Here is a 20,694-nt window from a genome sequence, read left to right as displayed (position 1 = left end):
CCTCCTTGGCATTAAGCATAATAGGAACACTTTTGAACTGTTACTACAAAAAAAGGAAATTTGACACTCCAGAAGTTCTGGACCATATATAAATGGTGATCTACCTTGAAATTTTTTTGTGAGCTGTTTGCTTAATAAAATAATTTGCTAAACCAATTTATATTTAGCAAAACATCTTGCTAATCCTATTTTCTGCAGCAGTGCTATTAGGATTTTTAATCACTTACCAATAAATGAAACATGTCGATATCAAGAATGCATGGAAGATCTCCACTTTTTTCATAAGGCACCAGTGCTAGATGTTTAAAATATATAAAAAAAGTTAATAACTTTAACTTTACTTCACTTGACCAAGCATAGTTAGATACACAAGGAATTTGGTACCGAAGCATTCAATGTACTTATAAAACAACAAAAACCAATTATAATTAGGTCATTTATCTAGGTTTTGAAATTTCATGAGCTTCAGAATATACTTGCTAGATTACAATGTTACAAAATTACTAATTTATATGATAAAAGCCCACAATTTAGAAACAGAAAATAATTATATCCATTATTTTCATTCTCAAATTTGGAGTCTGTTACTCCCAGCGAGAACCATTAGCTAGCAAAAGTAGGAAAAACTTATACTGAAAATGCTAGAAAACTGTTACTGACAGTTCTGCTTAACTAACAGGGCTTACTTTTGGGGTAGGGCTTATATAGACGTGAAAATCAGGCTAGGGCTTGTTTTCAGGGTAAGTTGGATTTTTGTGAAAACATGGTATCAGTTGATGTCTCATATGATATTTAACAGTACTCAAGCTGTTTCATGTATTCAAAGTCTGTCTTTATAACTGAAATTAAATAAATCATAACATTGAACTTACATGGTAAAAGCATACAAAAGTGACCCTGTACTGCTAATAGTGAAGAAACTGTCCACTGTGCAGCTGCAAATCGTGTTAATGAAGTAAGACAGTCATCCTAAATAGAACATAATGACAATGATACACAAAAGCCAAATTCATTCCTTCATACTGTTATAATGAAAATTAAAATTTGTGGATTGTTAATAATTAGTAACTTAATTGTTAATTAATAATTAAAAGAACAAGAACGCACCAGGCTAGAAATCAGGAAAATGTAAGTTCTAGTCCTGCCTTAGTTATGAAACCTGACTGGGTGACCTTGGCCAGTCATGCTCTTAGCCCAACCCACCTCACACAGCTGTTTTTGTGGGGAAAATAAGAAAAAGGTGTGTTGATATGTTCACTGCCTTGAGTTATTTGTAAAATAGTAAGGGCACGATGGATACATTCATGAATAAACAAACAAACAAACATATATATATATATATATGCATGCATGCATACATACATAAATTTATTATTATTGGTCTTATTGAAATTATAGCATAATTAATATACAGGAGTCTTTGGTATGAGGAAACAATGTCACAGTGTTCCTCACAACTTACTGTTTATATTTTAAAATTCTATTTTCTAACATTACAGTAGAATCATACATGTCACAACCTCACTACATATTGTATCCCTATCCCTCAATAACTATCTACGATAGTTGTTACTCTTACCTGTCTGCAAGACAATTGACCAAATAATGGTTTTTCTTCATCAGCTAAAATTTGTTCTGCAGAATATAAAAACCATAATTAAATGAGAGGCACACAGAATCTAAACCCTCCAGCGTGCCTACATTTTAATGAATAAATATTACCTATTGCTTGGATTGTAAATGCACAACTGCCCCAGCACATTATAGGTACACGTGGATCTTCTTCATTGGGGTGAACTTTCAGACCAACTTTATATGTTGCAGTACCAAATGTTTTCAGCATTTCTTTGATGCTTTCGGAATATGGATTCCTTAATTAATTGAAAATAGTTACAATTACCTACAACAGTTATGACATGATATTTTCGAAGCTAAATTTCATTTGCTTGCCCAAAATGGCAAAGAATAAAACTTCCATTGGGCTGGGCTGACACAGCCTTTTATTGTTACTGGGAATATTGCAGGAACAACCAGTGAATCAGTCCTGGATCAAGTAAGACTAAAGGCTCCTTTCAGACAATGAACAGCAAGCAAAACTTGACATATGTTGATGTTGGGCATAAGATGGGAATGGATGATAGTTTAGAGAAACTTATTATACCAGTGTCATGGCAGCTCATCCTATCTCAGACAAGCAAAGTTGAGAATGAAGTAAAAGAAAGGGAAGGCAAAAAATAAGGTGTATGTATAAAATCAAGAAACAGAAGAAAATCACAGGGCAACCTAGCAAATATTTGTCCATATAGTCACCAACAGTTGAACCTGATTTAGTGGCAACTGTCAGTGACTAAATGGAGAAATGTTTAACATTAATGGGCTTCTCATTAGTCTTTTTTATTTCACTGATCCAATCCATGGTAATGCTTCCATCAACACTCCCATTGATATATCATGGCTTTTGACATTCAAAAAGGAGAATAAATATTCTACTGATTTGGTGCCGTATTTACAGATATCAAAGAACTAATTTCTTATCATTATTTCAAGTAATCTTGGTCATGTTTTAAATAGCAATATAATCAAAAATACTTTTAAAGCAGCTTATGAATATACGTTTATTCTAAAATGCTTTTTGGCTTCAAATCTATTGTGATGAGGTTTCCCACCACTCAGAGCAAAGTTGGGGGTTTGTATAAATATTAGGAGTCTTTTCTGCTGGTAAAATATCAGCCAGAAAAAATGAATAATTGGATTCAACCCATCCAATTAACAAAATCACAGATGGCAACTCTTTTTTTAACACACCTTAAAAAACCACAGAATGTTCTAATTACCCCTAAATGCTGTGCCCTGGACATTCTGGGGTAATTTTGAACATTCAAACTAGCCACTGAATCATACTGTAACAATAAAGCAAATCCAAAGTAAAATATCAGACTTCTAAAAAGCATAAATATAATAAGTAGGTTGATTCTGACACCACTCCTTATCCCAAAAGGAAAGGAAGGGAGCTCAGTATCCTCAGTATGTCTGTCTCTATAATATGAATACTAAATGGATAAATATAAATACAAATATGTATAGTATTACCTGAAAAGCTAATGTCATAAATTATTCTACTTATATTGTATACATTAGTAATTGATAATCAATGCAACCAATACATACTTTGGTTGAACCTCTGGCCTAAATCCTTCAGGTAGATGTGCTTCATCCATTTTTTCTGAGTTATTACAAGGAAGATTATCTAAAAACAACAATATATTATTTTAACAATTATCATTACTATTCATAATGCCTGAAATCTTTAGATAGGATGACATAGCAGTTTAATTCAGTCTTGAAGATCAGAACAATTTCAGTATTAATACTAAGAAAAATGCCTGCCGCAAAAAAAAAAAAAAAAATGGAAAAAAAAACAACAACCAAAAAGACATTACTGTATTCAACATATTTCAAGAAATATGTGCAGTATAAATTAAAAATTTACACTTACTGGCACTTTCCTGATTTTGAAGCATAAGCAATGCTTTGATTTGCTGAGATATTCTTCTTATCCACTGAACTAGATTTTGTTCTTTTGCAAAGTCTAATCTATCAAAAATGAACAAATGTAAAATATTGCTTAAACATTAAAATATTATCTACAAGTGCTTTTTATAAATAGTCCTTGACTTTCAATAGCAATTGGGAATGGAATTTCCATTGATAAGCGATGGGGTCTAAAATGCAAACGTATCATTTAGCAACAGCAACCTCTGCAGTCCCATTGCTGCTGTTCACTGAATCCCAGAGCAATTAGATGAGAAAACTTCCAGGTTGCTTCCAACAACCAAAGTCAGGTAAGTGGCTGTTATCAGGTGAGAGGCGAGAACGAGGGATTGTGTGGGGAGGCAGGGAATGGTTGGCATGAGACAGGAAGATTTGGGACAATGCATGAAAGGCACAGTACAAGTGGGGATAGGTTCAGGATGTGTATGAGACTGTGTGCAAGAGGCATGGCACAGGTCAGGAAAGGTGCCTATGAGTGTGCCAGGGAAGTCTGGCAAGGGTCAGGAAGATACATGGGGGGGGGGGGGAAGCTATGAATGGTTGGTGTGGCACATTTGCAAAAGGGCTGGGATTGGGCATGCAGGTAGGAGAGACTAACCCCAGCGACTTGTGACCTTCCCTGCCAGCTTCCCCATTAACTTTGTGCGGAAGTCAACAGGGAAAGCAAAACAGTAGGCAGGCCCAAAAATCAATAATGATACATGGGTATTCTTTCAAGCTGAGTTTTTTATTGTTTCCACATGTATAAACAAACTGAAGAACTCTACTATCCGCATCTATCATATACAAATATTCTTCAACTTACGACTACAATTGTGCCTAAAAGTAAAGCTGTAAGTCTTGATAGTCATTAAGCAGATTATCACATGGTTGCATGTGATTTATGACTTTTTTTGCAGTGGTCATTAAGCGAATGTGAAGGTCATTAAGCAAACCCATTGTCTGCAATGGGCATCTTTTGCCAGAAACTAGAAGTAGATGCTAATTTCCGACAAAAAACATCATAAATCATGGTTGTGCGACTGCAGGATGCTACAAATAACCATAAATGGATGCATAGCACCCAAAATGCAATCACATGGCCGTGTGCGTGTCCATGTCTGTGTCCATCAGAACTTTTGAATCTAGTTTGCATAAAATTGTGGCGGGGGGAATGTGACTTTGAAGTGCTTGATTGTAAATCAAAGATTACCTGTACATAAATAATTATTAATTAATTATTAATTCATGAAAGTACTAACCTGTTAAACAAAGTCCTTGGAGGAGGAAGAAGAGGAATGACAGTATTGCTTAAGCATTCACAGAGAGGACAAAGGAATTCACCATTTTCTACATCGTAACTTGTATGTACTCGTAATCTTTGTTGTCGTCTTTGTTCTTTTGCTTGCACAGCATTAAAATACCTTTAGAAAGCAACATAATTTAAGCATAATATTATAATACTAGCTATAAAGTATTTGTGGATACTAGAATACTTTATTCTAATTAGAATTTTTTTTTTGGCCAAATGTGATTAGACCCACAAGGAATTTGTCTCGAGTGCAGAAGCTCTCAGTGTATATGGAACACAAAAGAGTAATAATAATCATAAAATGATACCAATAAGAGGACGTTGTAGAGAAGATGACAAGGACAATAATAATACTACAACCATACCATATGGATAAATATACTTAGACATAAGGTAGTATTATGGGAATTAGGTGTTCAGCAGAGTCATGGCATGAGAAAAAAAAACTATCCCTGTGTCTAGTTGTTTTGGCATTCAATGCCCTCTTGTGGCATCCGAAGGGAAAGCGTTGAAACAGATTATGTCCAGGATGTGTGGGGTCTGTAGATATTTTCTCAGCTCTCCTTCTGACCCATGCAATATATATACGTCTTCACAAATACTGTCTGTCTCTCTCGCTCTCTCTCTCATCAGAGCATTTTTTCCATTTTTTTAAAAGAAAAGGACAGTTAGTTAACTATTATGTTCTCCAGCCATCACACAAAGATAAATTTTCTGATGTCATCCTTCATATTTCATGTCATAACATTACCACCCATGAGGATCACCCGTGTTCTAAGCAGCACTGGGACTCCTAATCCTACCTCAAATTCAGCCCTATATCATGGCCAGTTAAAAAAATTATGCACTGAATAGTAGTTTATCTTATTTAAAAGGTAAGAAAATGACCGTTGTCTTACCTGAACGGTCCTTCTATGGGTGCTGCGAAGGGAATCCAATCATGGGTTAACTTAGCCCTCTAGCCTTTAGACTGAGTTATGCAAATTTCAAAGTCACGCCTCCTCTGACTGGACTTCCGTTCCCATTCAGTTCTCGTACGAAGTCCACCGAAGGAACAATATGTCAATTGTCAATCAAGCCGCAGGCCATCCGGCACTACCTAGTCGAGTCCAGTCAGAATAAGAAAGTCACAGAGTCACGATCAAAATGGAGCCCTGACCAGCCGAAACTGCGGGCGGGTTTGGATTCCCTTCGCAGCACCCATAGAAGGACCGTTCAGGTAAGACAACGGTCATTCTCCTGTGTGCTGCTCCGGGAATCCAATCATGGGATATGCCAAAGCAATTAAGTCCCAGGGCAGGAGCTAGGCTGGTCAGGCTCCTCCGCAGACGGAAGGACCCTTTGCAACACTCTCCGCCCAAAGGACGCCTCAGCCGAGGCAAAGACATCAATCTTGTAGTGGCGAATAAAAGGTGAGGGCGACGCCCAGGTGGCCGCCCTGCAAATCTCTTCTACGGACGCTTGCGTTGCCCAGGCCGCTGTGGTGGCCGCACTCCTGGTGGAATGAGGAGTGATCCGCCGTGGAACCGGTCTGGAGTGGGTGTCATACGCCAACGCAATGCAAGCTTTCAACCATCGGCCGATGGTGTGGGAGGACACCTTCTGTCCCATTGAAGACGGCTGGAAGGAGACGAACAGAGCCTCTGATCGTCGGAACGACGCAGTACGTTTCACATAGCGACGAAGAGCCCTGCGAACATCCAGATGGTGCCACTGGCGTTCCTGCGGATGAGACGGGTGAGGACAAAAGTCCGGCAGGACAAGTTCCTGAGCTCTGTGAAACAATGAGTTTATCTTTGGAAGAAAGGTCGGATCCAAACGAAGCACCACCTTGTTCGGGTGGAAGATGCAAAGATCCGCACGAACAGAAAGGGCTGCTAGCTCTGACACCCTCCTGGCCGATGTTATGGCCACCAGAAAAGCCGTCTTGAGCGTCAATAATCGGAGGCTGATGGAATGGAGAGGTTCAAAGGGGGAAGCTGTTAGGGCCCTGAGAACTAAGGCCAAATCCCACGTGGGATAACGGTGTACCGTCGGCGGTCGTAAGTTGGAAGCACCCTTAAGGAAGGTCCGAACCCGCGAGTGCTGAGATAAGGAGCGGCCTTGGCCACCCCCGACCACCCCCGACAAGGCTGTGACCTGACGGCGAAGCGTGTTTGGCGCCAACCCTTTGTTGAGGCCGGACTGCAAGAAATCCAGAACTTGGGGCACCGAGGCCTTGATGGGATCGACCCCGGTGCGCCGGCACCACCGACAGAAGGCCTGCCAGGTAGCCTCGTAAATACGGGTAGTTGACGGGCGACGGGCCGCTTGAATGGTAGAAATTACTTCATCCGAATAGTGAAGGGCCGCTAGCATCGCCCGCTCACGTGCCACACGGCTAACTGCAACAGCTGAGGGCTCGGGTGCAGGAGAGCCCCTTGGTTGAGCTGAATCCGGTCGTCCGGAATCCTCCAAGGACGCGAAACGGACAGATGGACGAGGTCTGCGTACCAGGGACGTCTGGGCCACATCGGAGCGACCAGCAGTACTTCCGCCTGTTCCGTCAAGATCTTCTGAATGACCGACGGAAGGATTGGGAGAGGAGGAAAGGCATAAAGAAGGCCAGCCGGCCACCGACTGCGTAGAGCGTCTACTCCCTCCGCCCCCGGAGTCTGGTATCGGGAGTAAAACCGGGGAAGCTGCGCGTTGTGCGGGTGAGCAAACAGATCCACCTCGGGTAGGCCGAAGCGGCGAGAGAGTTCCTGGAAGAGAATGGGGTGGAGTTGCCACTCCCCCTGATCCACAGTCGCTCTGCTCAGCCAGTCCGCCTGAGTGTTGGCTTCGCCCGAGATGTGCTCCGCCCGAATCGATGAGAGTCTGGGCTCCGCCCAATGGAACAACCTTTCCGCTTCCAGCATCAGAGCTCTGGACTGTGTTCCCCCTTGGCGGTTGATGTGGGCCTTGGAGGCCACATTGTCGGTCAAAATTAACACATGGCAATGAGATACAATGTCCCGAAACTCCAGGAGAGCTAGACGGATGGCCCGCAACTCCAGCCAGTTTATGCTGTTCGTCAGCTCCTGATCTGACCAGCGACCTTGGGCCACTCTGTCCAGGACATGGGCCCCCCATCCAAATAAACTGGCGTCCGTTGTAACTTGAACGCGGTCCGGCTCCTTGAATGGACATCCCCGGAGGAGCCTGGACGACATCCACCAATGCAGGGACCGCCTGGCCTTGCCCGGAAGCTGCACCTTGATGTGGGAATGACTGGTATGCGCTCTCTGGAAGGGCAGCAGAAACCACTGGAGAGGGCGCGCATGGAACCTGGCCCAGGGCACCACGCCGATGCAGGAGATCATCTTTCCTAGCAGTTTGGACAGCGACAGCAGTGGTACTCGCCGTTGAGATAGCACATGATGCGCCAGATGGTATATGCTCTGCCTCCTTTCCGGGGACAGGAAAACCTCGCACGACATCAAGTTGATGGTGGTTCCCAGATGAAGGAGGGACGTGGTTGGACGCAGATGGCTCTTGGGCAGGTTGAGGACAAACCCATGGTTTCGCAATGAGTCCATCGTGACCTGTAGGTCTCGGAGAGCCTGATCTCGAGAAGGCGACAACACCAACACGTCGTCTAAATAACAATTGATGCGTATTGGAATTGAGCGAAGGGAAGCTGCCAACACTGCCAGAAGTTTGGTGAACGTGCGCGGGGCCGAGGAGAGGCCGAATGGCAAGGCCCGGTATTGATAATGGCGGCCGTTGAAGTGAAACCGCAGGAACTTCCGATGTGCCGGATGAATGGGCACATGGAGGTACGCTTCTTTGATGTCTATGGAAGTCATCATGTCGCCTTGGCGGATGGAAGCCAATATGCTCTTTAGAGACTGCATTTTGAATTTTTGGTATTTGATATGCTGATTGAGCTGTTTCAAATCTAGGATTGCCCTCCATCCCCCGGAGTTCTTTGGTACCAGGAACAAGATGGAATAAAACCCTAGGCCTTCCTGCCCCTTGGGTACCTGTTCTATGGCCTTGATGGTGAGAAGATGGAATATCTCGGCGTCCATAAGGCGCCGTTTCGACGGGCACCTGGGCACAGGGCACCTGATGAACCTCCTCGGGGGGATGGATAGAAATTCTAGAGTGAGACCCAAGCTCACCACTTGAAGGGCCCAGGCGTCTGATGTGAGCTCCGCCCATTGGTGGGCGAAGGCCAAGAGACGTCCTCCTATGGCCCCTACCTCCTGCGAGTCAGCGGTATCTACGAAAGGAACGGTTGCCCGCTCCTCGGGAGGACCGTCTACTCTGCGCCTGACCCTGCTGGCGCCCCCTGTCTCTGGCCCCAGCTCGGTCCTGGCCACGGTCCTGTGCCTGGGAGAACCCCCTGGTGTAGTTGGGGACATAGGGGGCGGCAGTAAACCCCGAGTCCCCAGACCGAAAGGGCTGCCGCCTACTATAAGGCTGTGGCCTCCTAAGTACACGGGCGCTGGAGGAGGGAAGCACCTTGCGTTTGTCCCGAGTCTCAATGAGAATGGGATCCAGCACTGCACCAAACAAGGCCCCGCCCTTGAAGGGCGTGGATGCTAGGCGCCACTTAGATTTGACATCAGCTTGCCAGTGGCGGAGCCAGAGCAAGCGGCGAGAGGCCACATTGGAAACCACGGCTCGGGATGCAAATTTTGCCGCGCTAAGGGTGGCATCTGCAGAATACTCTAAGGCCGCTATCAGCTTGGTGACATCCTGATGGAGGCGCAGTTCCTCCGGGTCCAGCCTTTCCTGTAGTTGTCTCAGCCAAACTAAGGAAGTCCTATTAAAGAAGGAAGCTGCAGTAGCGGAACGTAAGGCCCACGCCGCTGCCTGATGAGTTTTACGAATGACCGATTCGGCCTTGCGGTCCTCGGCCTTCAATCCTTCTGAAATTTCAGAAGGAATTAACGCCGGTGAAGCAAGAGCAGCAATGGGAGCATCCACCGTGGGAAACTGGAGGAGTGCCTCCAACTCTGGGGAAGATGTGTAAAGTTTCCTGTCTCCGGACCCTGGAGGCTTAACTGCGGTCGGCTCATCCCACTGCTTCTGGATTAAATCAAGAAAAAGCTTGGGAGATGGGATAAAATCCTGTAAGGCCACCTGCTCAGCAAAGAGCCGCTCGGTGGCATCCAGGCCCACAGCAGCACTTTCTCCAGAAACCGCCTCCCCCATGTGGGCGGTAGTCTTGGCCTTATACAGCAGAGACTTGAAAAGAGTGTGCCTGAAGAGCCCAGGGGCAGTAGGCTGATCCATAGGTAGGCCCTCATCACCAGAAAAATCCCTATCCGGGATTTCACCTTCCTCCACTAAAGGAGATTGTGCACTAAACACAGAGGGGAAAGGGGAAGGAGGATCCGTTTGCAGGATGGAAGAATCCCCTTGCAGTGCCTGAGGAGCTAGGCCCGAGTAGGCCATAGTAGGCCTGGAGGCCTGGGATCTACGCATTAATTCCGCATCCACCCCTCTGGAAATAGCCTCTGAGATCATGCTGTAAAAATCAGCAGGAAGGCCCAAATCCTGGCCCTCCAGAGGCCTGAGGCCTGCAGCTGTGGGGGTGAATGTGGCAGAAGGCCCAGCGCGTGGAGGCGAACGAAGAGAAGCCCCACTAGCCTCAGAAATAATTGGGGGAGATTGAGGCCCGAAAACCCCTACCTCAGGAAGAGGGGCCTGGGGAAGCTGAATATCAGGAGACCAACCCTGCTCAACGACTCGCACCGGAGAAACAGGCTGCTGAATCAGAACCGGAGGGGAACAAATGGGAGCCCCAGATGCCTTGGGGGGAGCCTTGGCCTTATCTTTGCGCTTGTGCGACTTATCCCGAACAGTAGATGAGGCTCGAGGCCTGCTACTGGAAGCCCTGGTCGTGGCCTTGCTAGGCCCAGGGTTATCCCCCCCCCTCGCCAGGGGAACGGGGCTCAGAAACTGGCCCGACAGTACCTTGCACTACCGATTGATCAGCCATAGTATGAATTTGAAAGAGCTCAATCAGCGAAACAAAGGAATGCAATTGCAAAGCACTCGCCAAGAACGCCACGTGGAAGCAGAGACAAAGAGAGAAGCGACCTCCTTCCTGAGTCAGCAACCTCGAGTGAGGGAAAAGGGAGGGGCGAAACCAGTGCGCAGACTCAAGCGCGCGAATAAATTCTGCCTTCTCATCCCCAGACATTATCACGCATGCGTGAAGTTGCTTCCAAATAAGGCAGCCGGCATCAAAGGCGCGAAATTTAAAAGAAACGGCAGGGAGAAATCCCAAACAGCCGATCCATGCAATCCTCCGGCAGCCGCTCCAGCGAGGGCAGAAGGGAGGGAGGCAGGGGGGAGGAGAGGAACAGCCCCGATAAGCCACAGCTTCGGATCTGACCGCGCCCGTAGGCGGGTGCTATCCGGTGTGGGAAGGCGGCGCTGGAGAGACTCAGCTTCCCTGCGCGCCGAACTTAAAGGGAGGACAGGCGGAGAAGCCGTTTGGGAACGGCAAGATCGCCCCACGCTCCAGCTGCAGTAATCCGATATCCCTGCAAAGGGAGTAGTGAGAGAGGAACCGGCTGGCAAAAAAACTGCCGCTTTACCTCCAACCAGCAAGAAATCCACAATGAAAACCAAGTAAATCCAGTATTAATCCTGAGAAATTATCAATTAGTCAAGAGAGAATTGAAATAGGTCTGTAGGCTTGGACTGAGTAAGAGAAACTGAATGGGAACGGAAGTCCAGTCAGAGGAGGCGTGACTTTGAAATTTGCATAACTCAGTCTAAAGGCTAGAGGGCTAAGTTAACCCATGATTGGATTCCCGGAGCAGCACACAGGAGAATAGCTGATTTATTGTAAAGAAAATTATAATATTTTCTTATCATTCTGAAGAATTTTTTTGAACCACTTTCTTCTAATAAATTTCATTCAACATCTAAAGCATTTTTGTTGTTGCATGGTTTGATAAAATGAGAATGTCTACTTGAAAAGGGAGTATTAATTTTTTTAAAAAGCTGTAATTTTATTTGCCAGAAAATGACATTCTCCTCCTAAGCAGCAAGTCCTAAACAGAATACAGACAAGAAATGTGTTAAAAAAATAATCAGTCAAATGCACTGTGAGAAGCTAAGAGTTAAATTTCATCAAGCATTTAGTAGACTGAGCAAGAATAAAACAACTTTCTTGGCAATAATACACCAAAATGTGTTATATGATTAGCCAAGCATAATAGACAGTAGGGAAAAAAAGTATCTTAGCTGCTTTGACACAGCATCCTGAACACCAGTTAATATTTTTAAAAAATTACCTTTGCCAGCAATGTGCATGCATAATATGTCCACAACTACCAGTGTGTGTTCCACATGACAGGTCTGGATGCATAAATAATGGATCATATTTTTCTGTGTATGAAAAATAACAGAGATAATAGTCACAAACAGATAATTCACATTACTTATACATCCATATAATTGAAAAGTTTTACAAACCATATAACCTTTTACACCCTAAGGCCAGTACACTAAGCTAGCATTAGGATACTTGTGAATGGGCTGACTTAATTATTATTTTACAGCAGAATTTCTCATTATTTGTAACTTTAAGATGAGTGGACTTCAAATCCCAGAATTCCCCATCCACTATCCTGTCCACACATCTTAAAACTGCCAAAGTTGAGAAACACTGATTTATAATATAATGAATAAAAGCTTCCTGTAAAATTCAAAACAGAATATAGTGCATTTGAGTATTATTAATATATGCTCCTTTAAAATGGTATATAAACTACTCACCAGGATCTGAAATCACTTTATTCCTATTTTTGGATAAGACTGTTGATCTTTGAACAAATGCTGCCAACACCATTGCTCTGTTATCCATCTTGACCTCCTGTTCTTCTTGGCATAAGATACAAGTAGCTACCTGTCTCTGTTCACACACTTTAGTCTGCTCAGGACCCAAGGCAATAAGCCTGGTATCTGAAACTGAAGGGCTAGAATGAAATGATATTAGTAAGCATTTAGTTGGAATATTTACTAAAGCAATGTATAACTGAATGCAAATATTTTTATCCAAATCATCTTATGCTGTATTTTCCTCTCCAGAAATGTTCTACAGTGTGCCTTAATAAAACCATCATATATGAAGCAATTAAATGTGCTAAAGTCCTTGTAACAATTTGAAACTATTTTCAGAGTATGGAAAGTTATTTAGATCGAATTCTCCATTGAGATATTAGTAGAATAATACTTTGGAATCCTCTGGAAGCTGAAGAAAGCTATTAAGTATAAATATTTACCAAAATTCTAGTGAAAGAAGAAAATAGAATAGACTTCTTTATTGACCAAGTGTGATTGGACACACAAGTAATTTGTCTTTGTTGCATATGTTCTCAGTGTACATAAAAGAAAAGAGACATGACATAAAAACATATACCGTATTTTTCAGACTATAAGACGCACCTTTCCCCACCAAAAACAGGGGTGAAAATCTGGGTGCGTCTTATACACTGAATACAGCATTTCTGGCCTCCCGGAACCCTGTCACCTTTGCAAAAATGGATGTGCAGAGGGTTTGGGAGGCCTGCAGAGCCCTTATGGGGGCTGGGGAGGGCAAAAACAGCCCCCAGGAGCACTCTACAAAGCCTCCTAAAGCCTATGCATGCCCTGTTTTTTGCAAAAAAACAGGCCCATTTTCGCAAAAAAACAGGCTATTTTTTTGCTAGTCCCCCCCCCCCCCCAGCCCTACTTCGCAGGCCTCTCAAACTCTCTGCATGCCCCATTTGTCACAAAAAATGAAGACTGCAAAAACTTTTTACCTCTTCAAAATCTTGTTGCATCTTACAGTCCGAAAAATACGGTACATTTACTAAAATATGATCAAAATATTCTGGCTGCTAAAATTATCAGCAAGAGGAAAGGCTTTACATGTAATCCATTGTGTCCCTCACCAGTACAGAAACAAGACTGGATGTACTGAAATTACATTTCAGACTAGAGCAACAGAAATTATAAATCCTCTTGAGTACTGCCACTTTTGTTCCCTACAGTAAGAGATACATAACTTACCCCCACCTATATATAAACATATGAAACTTGAGATAAAATATAAATCATCCATAAGTAATACAATATTGAAATAACTACCGTATATACTCGAGTATAGGCCGACCCGAATATAAGCCGAGGCACCTAATTTTACCACAAAAAAACTGGAAAAGTTATTGACTCGAGTATAAGCCTAGGATGGGAAATGCAGCAGCTACCGATAAATTTCAAAAATAAAAATAGATACCAATAATGCCATTGCCCATTGAATAACATATACAGCCTGCCTGTGCCCATTAAATATACAGTAGCCATTGTAAAAATTTGCTCTGCATAACAAATTATTATCACACAATACCGGTGTATTCAATGAAATACTTCACTCACCTCATGATGCTGATGTCCTGCTGTGATGATGATGTCCCGCCTCCTATGACACACGGCACAGTGATTCCTATCATTGGATCACTGTACCAGAGGAGGTGGGACATCGCTATGTGGCTGCTTGCCATAACAAGGAGGAGGTGGGACATCGTTGCAGAGCGGCAGGAGGGGGAGGAAGGGGAATCGTAAGATAGCCCTGCATTACATTAGAACGTGAGGAGGGGGGATGAGCGGCAAACTGACACAGAGGGAGGGGAAACTCAGGGGCACTGGGCCATTCACGAGCGTCACCCAGCGGCATGGCCCCGCCCCTTTTTCTCCTCCATTTCGGGCAAATTTTTCACTGACTCGAGTATAAGCCGAGGCGGCTTTTTTCAGCTCAAAAAGTGGGCTGAAAAACTAGGCTTATACTTGAGTATATACAGTAATAACCAACAATCCATAACAGTATGCTGATATGATTAAATAACATGAATATTTTGTAAATGATCCTCATTAATACTATGGGAGCAACCAGCAAGTTACATACAAGATGATACTTCAGTCTCTGAAGACCTTCCAGAAAAATCTACTGCTATAGATTATTGTTGTGGCCCAGCAGGAGCTGTTGGAGCTGCCGACAGACTCCGATAGCGAGGGACCCTATGAGTCGGCTCTGGATGATGTGGAGGACCCTGGGCAGGGTTCAGACTCTGAGCAGGGACCAGAAAGGCTGGTTGGCCACCATGAGGCGCCTGAGGCATAGAGCAGTGGTGAAAGCCAAAGGGAGTTTGTCCCTGACGTCAGGCCCTGGAGCAGTGGTGAAAATGTCAGGCCCTGGAGCAGTGGGGAGGAGCAAAGGGAGTTGGTCCCGGATGCCAGGCAGAGACAGGCAGATAAGCGCCGGCAGCAATTACAGAGACATAGAAGGAAATCGGGCCCAGGTGGTTGTGATTAGGCTCCTCCCAAGAGAGTATATAAGAAGAGACTTTTGGAGGAGACCTTTTGCAGGACACAACCATTTTACTAAAGCTGGAGAAGCTCTGTGTGTATTTCTTATCTGTGGGAGTCTGGGTTGCTGCCAAAGTCTTGTCTGTGAGTAATTACTGTGAATAAATTGGCTAACAGTAACCTTGTGTTGGTGTGACTCACCATACGGAGGGGGGGGGGTGAGAACAGATTATTATATCAACTGGTTTTTAAAGTACAAACTAGAAAGAGTATATTAACTTTTTTTAAAAGAAAAGCTGGAAATAAATAGAAATAGTCATTTTAGAATTCAGTTCAACCTGCTGTCAATTAAATGCCAAAGAAAAAGTTCTCTCTGCCTGCCTTGCTAATTGCAGCTAGTATAGATAATCCTTGCTTAACGATCAGTCAAAATTACAATGGCGTGAGAAAGGAAGCGGTTGGACAATCATTTGTCAGAAATGATTTAGGGTGTCCTGTTTGAGCAGTGGGTTGGACTGGAAGACTAGAAGATGTCCAAGGTCCCTTCCAACACTGTTATTTTGTTAGGATGCTTTACAGCATGTAAGCACATCTGTCACAAAATATTACTCACACCTCTGGTGGTCATGTGTTTTGGTCCACACTCCATACATGCCTATATCTCTGCTCCCAAAATACAAACATAATTTAGTGTCCTCCTGACCCCACTTCTGTAGAGAACGCCACAAAGGCATGGAGACAGGGATTTTGGGTTCCATGCATACTTGAATTCTGGCAGCCATGGATCTTGGAGGCATTTTCTTGCCATCTCCATTGAGGGCTCCACAGATGCATGCAGAGAGAGATTTTGAGCTCCATGTTTGCCTAGAAATCTAACCAGGCTTGGAAATTCAGAATTCCATGCCTACTTGAAACTCAGCAGCAGGAGGGTTCTGCAGAGGCAGGGAGACAAGGATTTTAACTTCCTTGACATGGACGTGGAGTTCAAAATCCCTCACTCCCTTTAGCTCTCCAGGAATAGAGAGGGATTCAACACATGTGAGATTGCTTAACAACTGCAATGGGGAGTGCTGAGATTGTGGTCGTTGAGCAAAGAGGTCACATGGCCACCACACTTAACAACTACTTCACTTATCAACCAAAACTCTGGTCCCAATTGAGGGCTACTTGTAGTTGTTGCACTTTTCTCAAATAATTTTGGTCAGTTTCTTGTACTCACATTGTTATTTTTACCACATACTAAGTAATCATTAACTCTGAATGTGGAAGGCAAGTGCAAAATGTTAAAAATGTTATAATGAAAGAATTATTACTAAAACTGAAACTTTTTCTTCAAACCATGCAGGTGGAGTTTTGCTTGTGGGATGCTCCTTTTAACAGCAAGAGAAAGGATGGGGTGAGTGGGAAGAAACCAAGTGCCAATTCTCTTCTTTCTTTGCTGCATTTCTATGCTGTACTGTATGCTTGGTTGGAGGAGGGGGTAAATTTATTACTTAACGTGTATCAAACATTTCAATTTATTCCAACACTCAAAACAGTGAGTCTCCTAATGAGAGAGAACTGTTCAAAACTGCATTCCCCTGTCTGTGAGTAATATATACAATTGAATTGGAACAATTTTGTCAAGACGCAAGCATTCATAAGTTGAATGGTCAGGTAATGAAAAATGTAAACACTGATGGAAATGGTACTGCAAAACAGTAAAAAGAAGTTTTCATGTTTAAAAATTAAGTAACATTTAGGTTAGAACACAGTAATAGAATAATGGAGTTGGAAGGGACTTTGGAGGTCTTCATGTCCAACTCTCTGCTCAGGCAGGAAACCCTACCATTTCAGTCAAATGGTCTCCAATCTCTTCTTAAAAACTTCCAGTGTTGGAGCATTCACAACATCTGGAGGCAAGTTCTTCCACTGATTAATTGTTTTAAAGGTTGCCGAAGCTTATTAACACTTTGATCTTACCTATGATCATGTACTCTGGAGGTAGAAGTTTCAAGTTCATCTATAGTTTGCTGGAAGAGTTCTTTGTTTTCATCAATGAAATGCCGCTGCATCTCAGACATCTGTGCCATGATCTTCTCTCTTCGCAATTTAGCAATCTCTGCTTTTCGTTTCCTCTCAGCCTTTTCTTTATCTCGTGAGCTCTATTAAGGTAATATGTCAGCAATGGTATATAATTAATAATGTAAGTCTTTGCAGATGTGTAATTTATGTATTGAATGCACATGTTAGATTAAAGGTAAAGGCTCCCCTCGCGCATACATACTAGTTGTTCCCGACTCTAGGGGGCATTGCTCATCTCAGTTTCAAAACTGAAGAGCCAGCGCTGTCCGAAGACATCTCCATGGTCATGTGGCTGGCATGAATAAATGCTGAAGGCGCACGAAACACTTTACCTTCCCACCAAAGGTGGTCCCTATTTTTCTACTTGCATATTTTCATGCTTTCAAACTGCTAGGTCAGAAGCTGGGACAAGTAACAGGAGCTCACTCTGTTACTGCTGACCTTTCTGATCGACAAGGTCATTATCTTAGCCACTGAGCCACTACGTGTTAGATTAGCATGTTAGATTAGTATTAGTCAAAATGAATCAAGCACTATTTGCCACTTTTCTCCTGTTTAGGAATGCTGTCATTCATTAAAGGAAATCCTTCCTAAATTATTTTATTAACTAAAGTTATAGCATGTTTCTCTCCAGAAAAACAATTTTATGGATACATTATATATTTTTTTACGTTTCAAATAATGTACAAAGGTAACATTAAACAATCCAAAAGATGGAAAGATCTACTGACTCCTTTTCTGAAAGCAGAGAAAGTGAGACCAATCACAATTTCAAAGGGTGTATGTTCCACAAGATGGGAATGTCACAATAGAAGGCCCTTTATCAGATGCCCAATCAATGGCTCTTTTATGTAAGGCTTCTTTTGCAGATCTCAATATTCAAGTTAGCTCATAACAAGAGTAAAACCCTTAGTTAGACAAGGTATTTAAATATGCTACTTCTACTAGGCAAGGAACAAATGGCATCCAATTTTTCTCTTTCAGTATTAGTACAATGTGATCACAAAAATGTGTGGTAGGTAATGGTCTAGTGGTCACATTTTGTAAATTCCTGAGAAACTTTGAGAGTTGCTCCATGTAGAGCACACTGAAGTAAGCTAATGATAATGCTTGCAATCTTGCAATCTTACTGTTGCCAGATTTAATCAGTTTAGGAATATTTGCTAAATGCAATTGTGCATGTGCTCTTTGCAGCCACTACCACACAGAATTTGAAAATACACTCCCTGACAATGGATTTATTTTTTCAGAGGAAGCCAACCTGTCACAACAATTTATACCTATCCTCAACTCTATCATATAATTGTACTCTACCCTATCTGGAATTAAATTTCAGCTTGTTCACTTTCATCCAGGTCATCATAAAACCTACTAAACACTTAAAATTGACAGGATTTGTTTGTCTGGTAGAGTCACAATTCTATTAAATCCATTCCTTTATGTTTCACCCATTAAACATTAAAATAAAGCTACCGAATTAAAGTAAAGAGAGCTCAGTCAATCATTATCAGTTAATAATAAAGCTTTTATTCTGCACCATTAGTCACTATTCTGACTACCACTACCCTACTGGTGAATAAAAATGTTTTTAATTAGAAAACCTGACATAAATATTAGACATGTTGCATAGTAATATAAAATAACTTGTAAAATAAGTTGCTGGCTAGATTGTCATATTATGTTTAGAATCTGCCTTTGGATACACTTACTACCCAAATTGTGTTGCTTCTCCCTTGCATTGATATTACCTCTTCCATAAAATTTCCCTCAGTCTCCAAAACAGGACTTGTTGAAGATTTCTCCCGGAGTTTCTTAACAGTATTAAAAGTCTGAAACAAGAAACTACGTTAGTATTCGCTACTTAAAATTTTTATTTTGGCCACAGATCTATAAAGTTTATAGGAGAGTATAGTACAACTTACCTTTAGTATCCATCTGATCATGTCTTTATGCACTTCTAGGTGGGGTGCATTTTGCAAAGTTTCTAGCATGGCTAATATACTTGGGGAATTGCGGGGTGTCTCACCAGGCCCTGTTTCAAAGAAAAAGAAAGGAAATCTATGTGCATCTATTTTGGCTATATAAATTTAATACAGAGGAACAAGAATTCAATGGGTGCTTCTTGTTCTTTATGTTTCAATATAATATGCATATCTATCTATCCATCCATCCATCCATATATCTTACCTATAGTTTATTACAGAAAATAATAGATTTATCTCCATAAATAATTTAGATTTATTGTAATGTTTGCTCCCCCCCCCAATAATGGTCTCAAGAGATCTCCGGGAGAATGCTAATGACCAGATGATTGCAAAGAAATATGATTCTTCCAACAAACTGGAGCTCTACTTCAGATTCCAAGATACGGAAGAAGCAAAAAGAGAAATGATGATGAATTTAAGAAGAGAATTTTTTTCAGAAGCACGATTAACAACCAAAGACAAGCTAATTTTAACAGCAGTTGGAGGGCAACGGCATTACCTGAGAGATCCTTCAAGCAACAAAGTGCAGAGAGAAGTCTATAAAAACCTTATAAAGGAGATAAAAAGAAGGCTGACACCACAATTGGCAAGAGAGATAAGACTGCTTTGTTACTGGAAAGATACAGGTTGACAATGAAAGTTGATAATAAAAAATTACTTAATTTTGGTGATCAATAAGTAGGAATTTAGTAATTTTTAGATTGTTTTAGATTGTTATTAAATGTTTATTCGTTAACAAATAATTAATTATAACAATAATGAAATGATAATGGATACAGCTTAATGTACTGTACTGGCAAATTAGTAAAAGAAATTTGTATATAAATTGCAAATTACAATCTGGGGAAAAGACCTATAAATTTTACTAACCAATTTTTATTCAAATCTTGTCATAAAGGTGTAATGTCCTTTGGGTTTGAGGAGAGGAGGTTGGATATAATAACAACAAGGAAATGTCAATGGATATAGTTTAATAATATATAAGTATATGCTCTGGTTTTGGCAAAAGAAACTTGGATACAAATTCTAAACAGTGAGTTGGGAAAAAAAGGAAAAAAAGGTTTAGAAACTTTATTAATTGACTTTTACTTCGAACATGTCACAAAGGTGTAATGTTATTGGAGGATTTTTGAAATAGCTAATGAACACCATTATGTGGTTGTGTCTTTAAGTATGAATTATTTGAGGTAAAAGCATGTTCAAATAATTGTAGTCAAATGAGAATTGTGGTGCATTGATAGTAAGATATACAAAGATTTTTGATTTAAAGTGTATAATCTAATATGAATTATAAGTAATGACTGTAGAAGAAATCCACGAAAGTTATCTGTAACCAATCGACACACTTTCTACAAGATGTAATGAAGGATGATTCTTTTTTGTGTTTTTGTTTAATTAAAATAAAATAAAAACTTTTTTTTTTTAAAAAGAGATCTCCGGGAAATGTTAATGACCAGATGATTG

General features: G+C 41.9%; 1 protein-coding gene across 2 annotated transcripts in view; it reads right to left on the bottom strand.

The window, feature by feature from the left end:
* The window catches only part of UBR2 (ubiquitin protein ligase E3 component n-recognin 2), a 64,659-nt gene that overhangs the window by 10,119 nt on the left and 33,846 nt on the right, over window positions 1-20,694 (bottom strand). For both annotated transcript variants that reach the window (XM_032215270.1, XM_032215269.1), the window contains exons 27-38: window positions 19,168-19,277; window positions 18,994-19,074; window positions 17,144-17,325; window positions 12,614-12,813; window positions 12,130-12,223; window positions 4,794-4,955; window positions 3,497-3,594; window positions 3,169-3,247; window positions 1,723-1,871; window positions 1,580-1,635; window positions 873-969; window positions 228-295 (exon numbers count right to left, since the gene is read on the bottom strand). In XM_032215270.1, the coding sequence (XP_032071161.1) occupies window positions 228-295; window positions 873-969; window positions 1,580-1,635; window positions 1,723-1,871; window positions 3,169-3,247; window positions 3,497-3,594; window positions 4,794-4,955; window positions 12,130-12,223; window positions 12,614-12,813; window positions 17,144-17,325; window positions 18,994-19,074; window positions 19,168-19,277 (1,376 nt within the window). The remainder of the gene's footprint in view (window positions 1-227; window positions 296-872; window positions 970-1,579; window positions 1,636-1,722; window positions 1,872-3,168; window positions 3,248-3,496; window positions 3,595-4,793; window positions 4,956-12,129; window positions 12,224-12,613; window positions 12,814-17,143; window positions 17,326-18,993; window positions 19,075-19,167; window positions 19,278-20,694) is intronic.

The sequence above is a fragment of the Thamnophis elegans genome, chromosome 4, assembly GCF_009769535.1.
Source record: "Thamnophis elegans isolate rThaEle1 chromosome 4, rThaEle1.pri, whole genome shotgun sequence".
Taxonomy (NCBI): Eukaryota; Metazoa; Chordata; class Lepidosauria; order Squamata; family Colubridae; genus Thamnophis; species Thamnophis elegans.
Note: the sequence above shows the minus strand (reverse complement) of the source record. Positions and strands in the feature narration are given on the sequence as shown.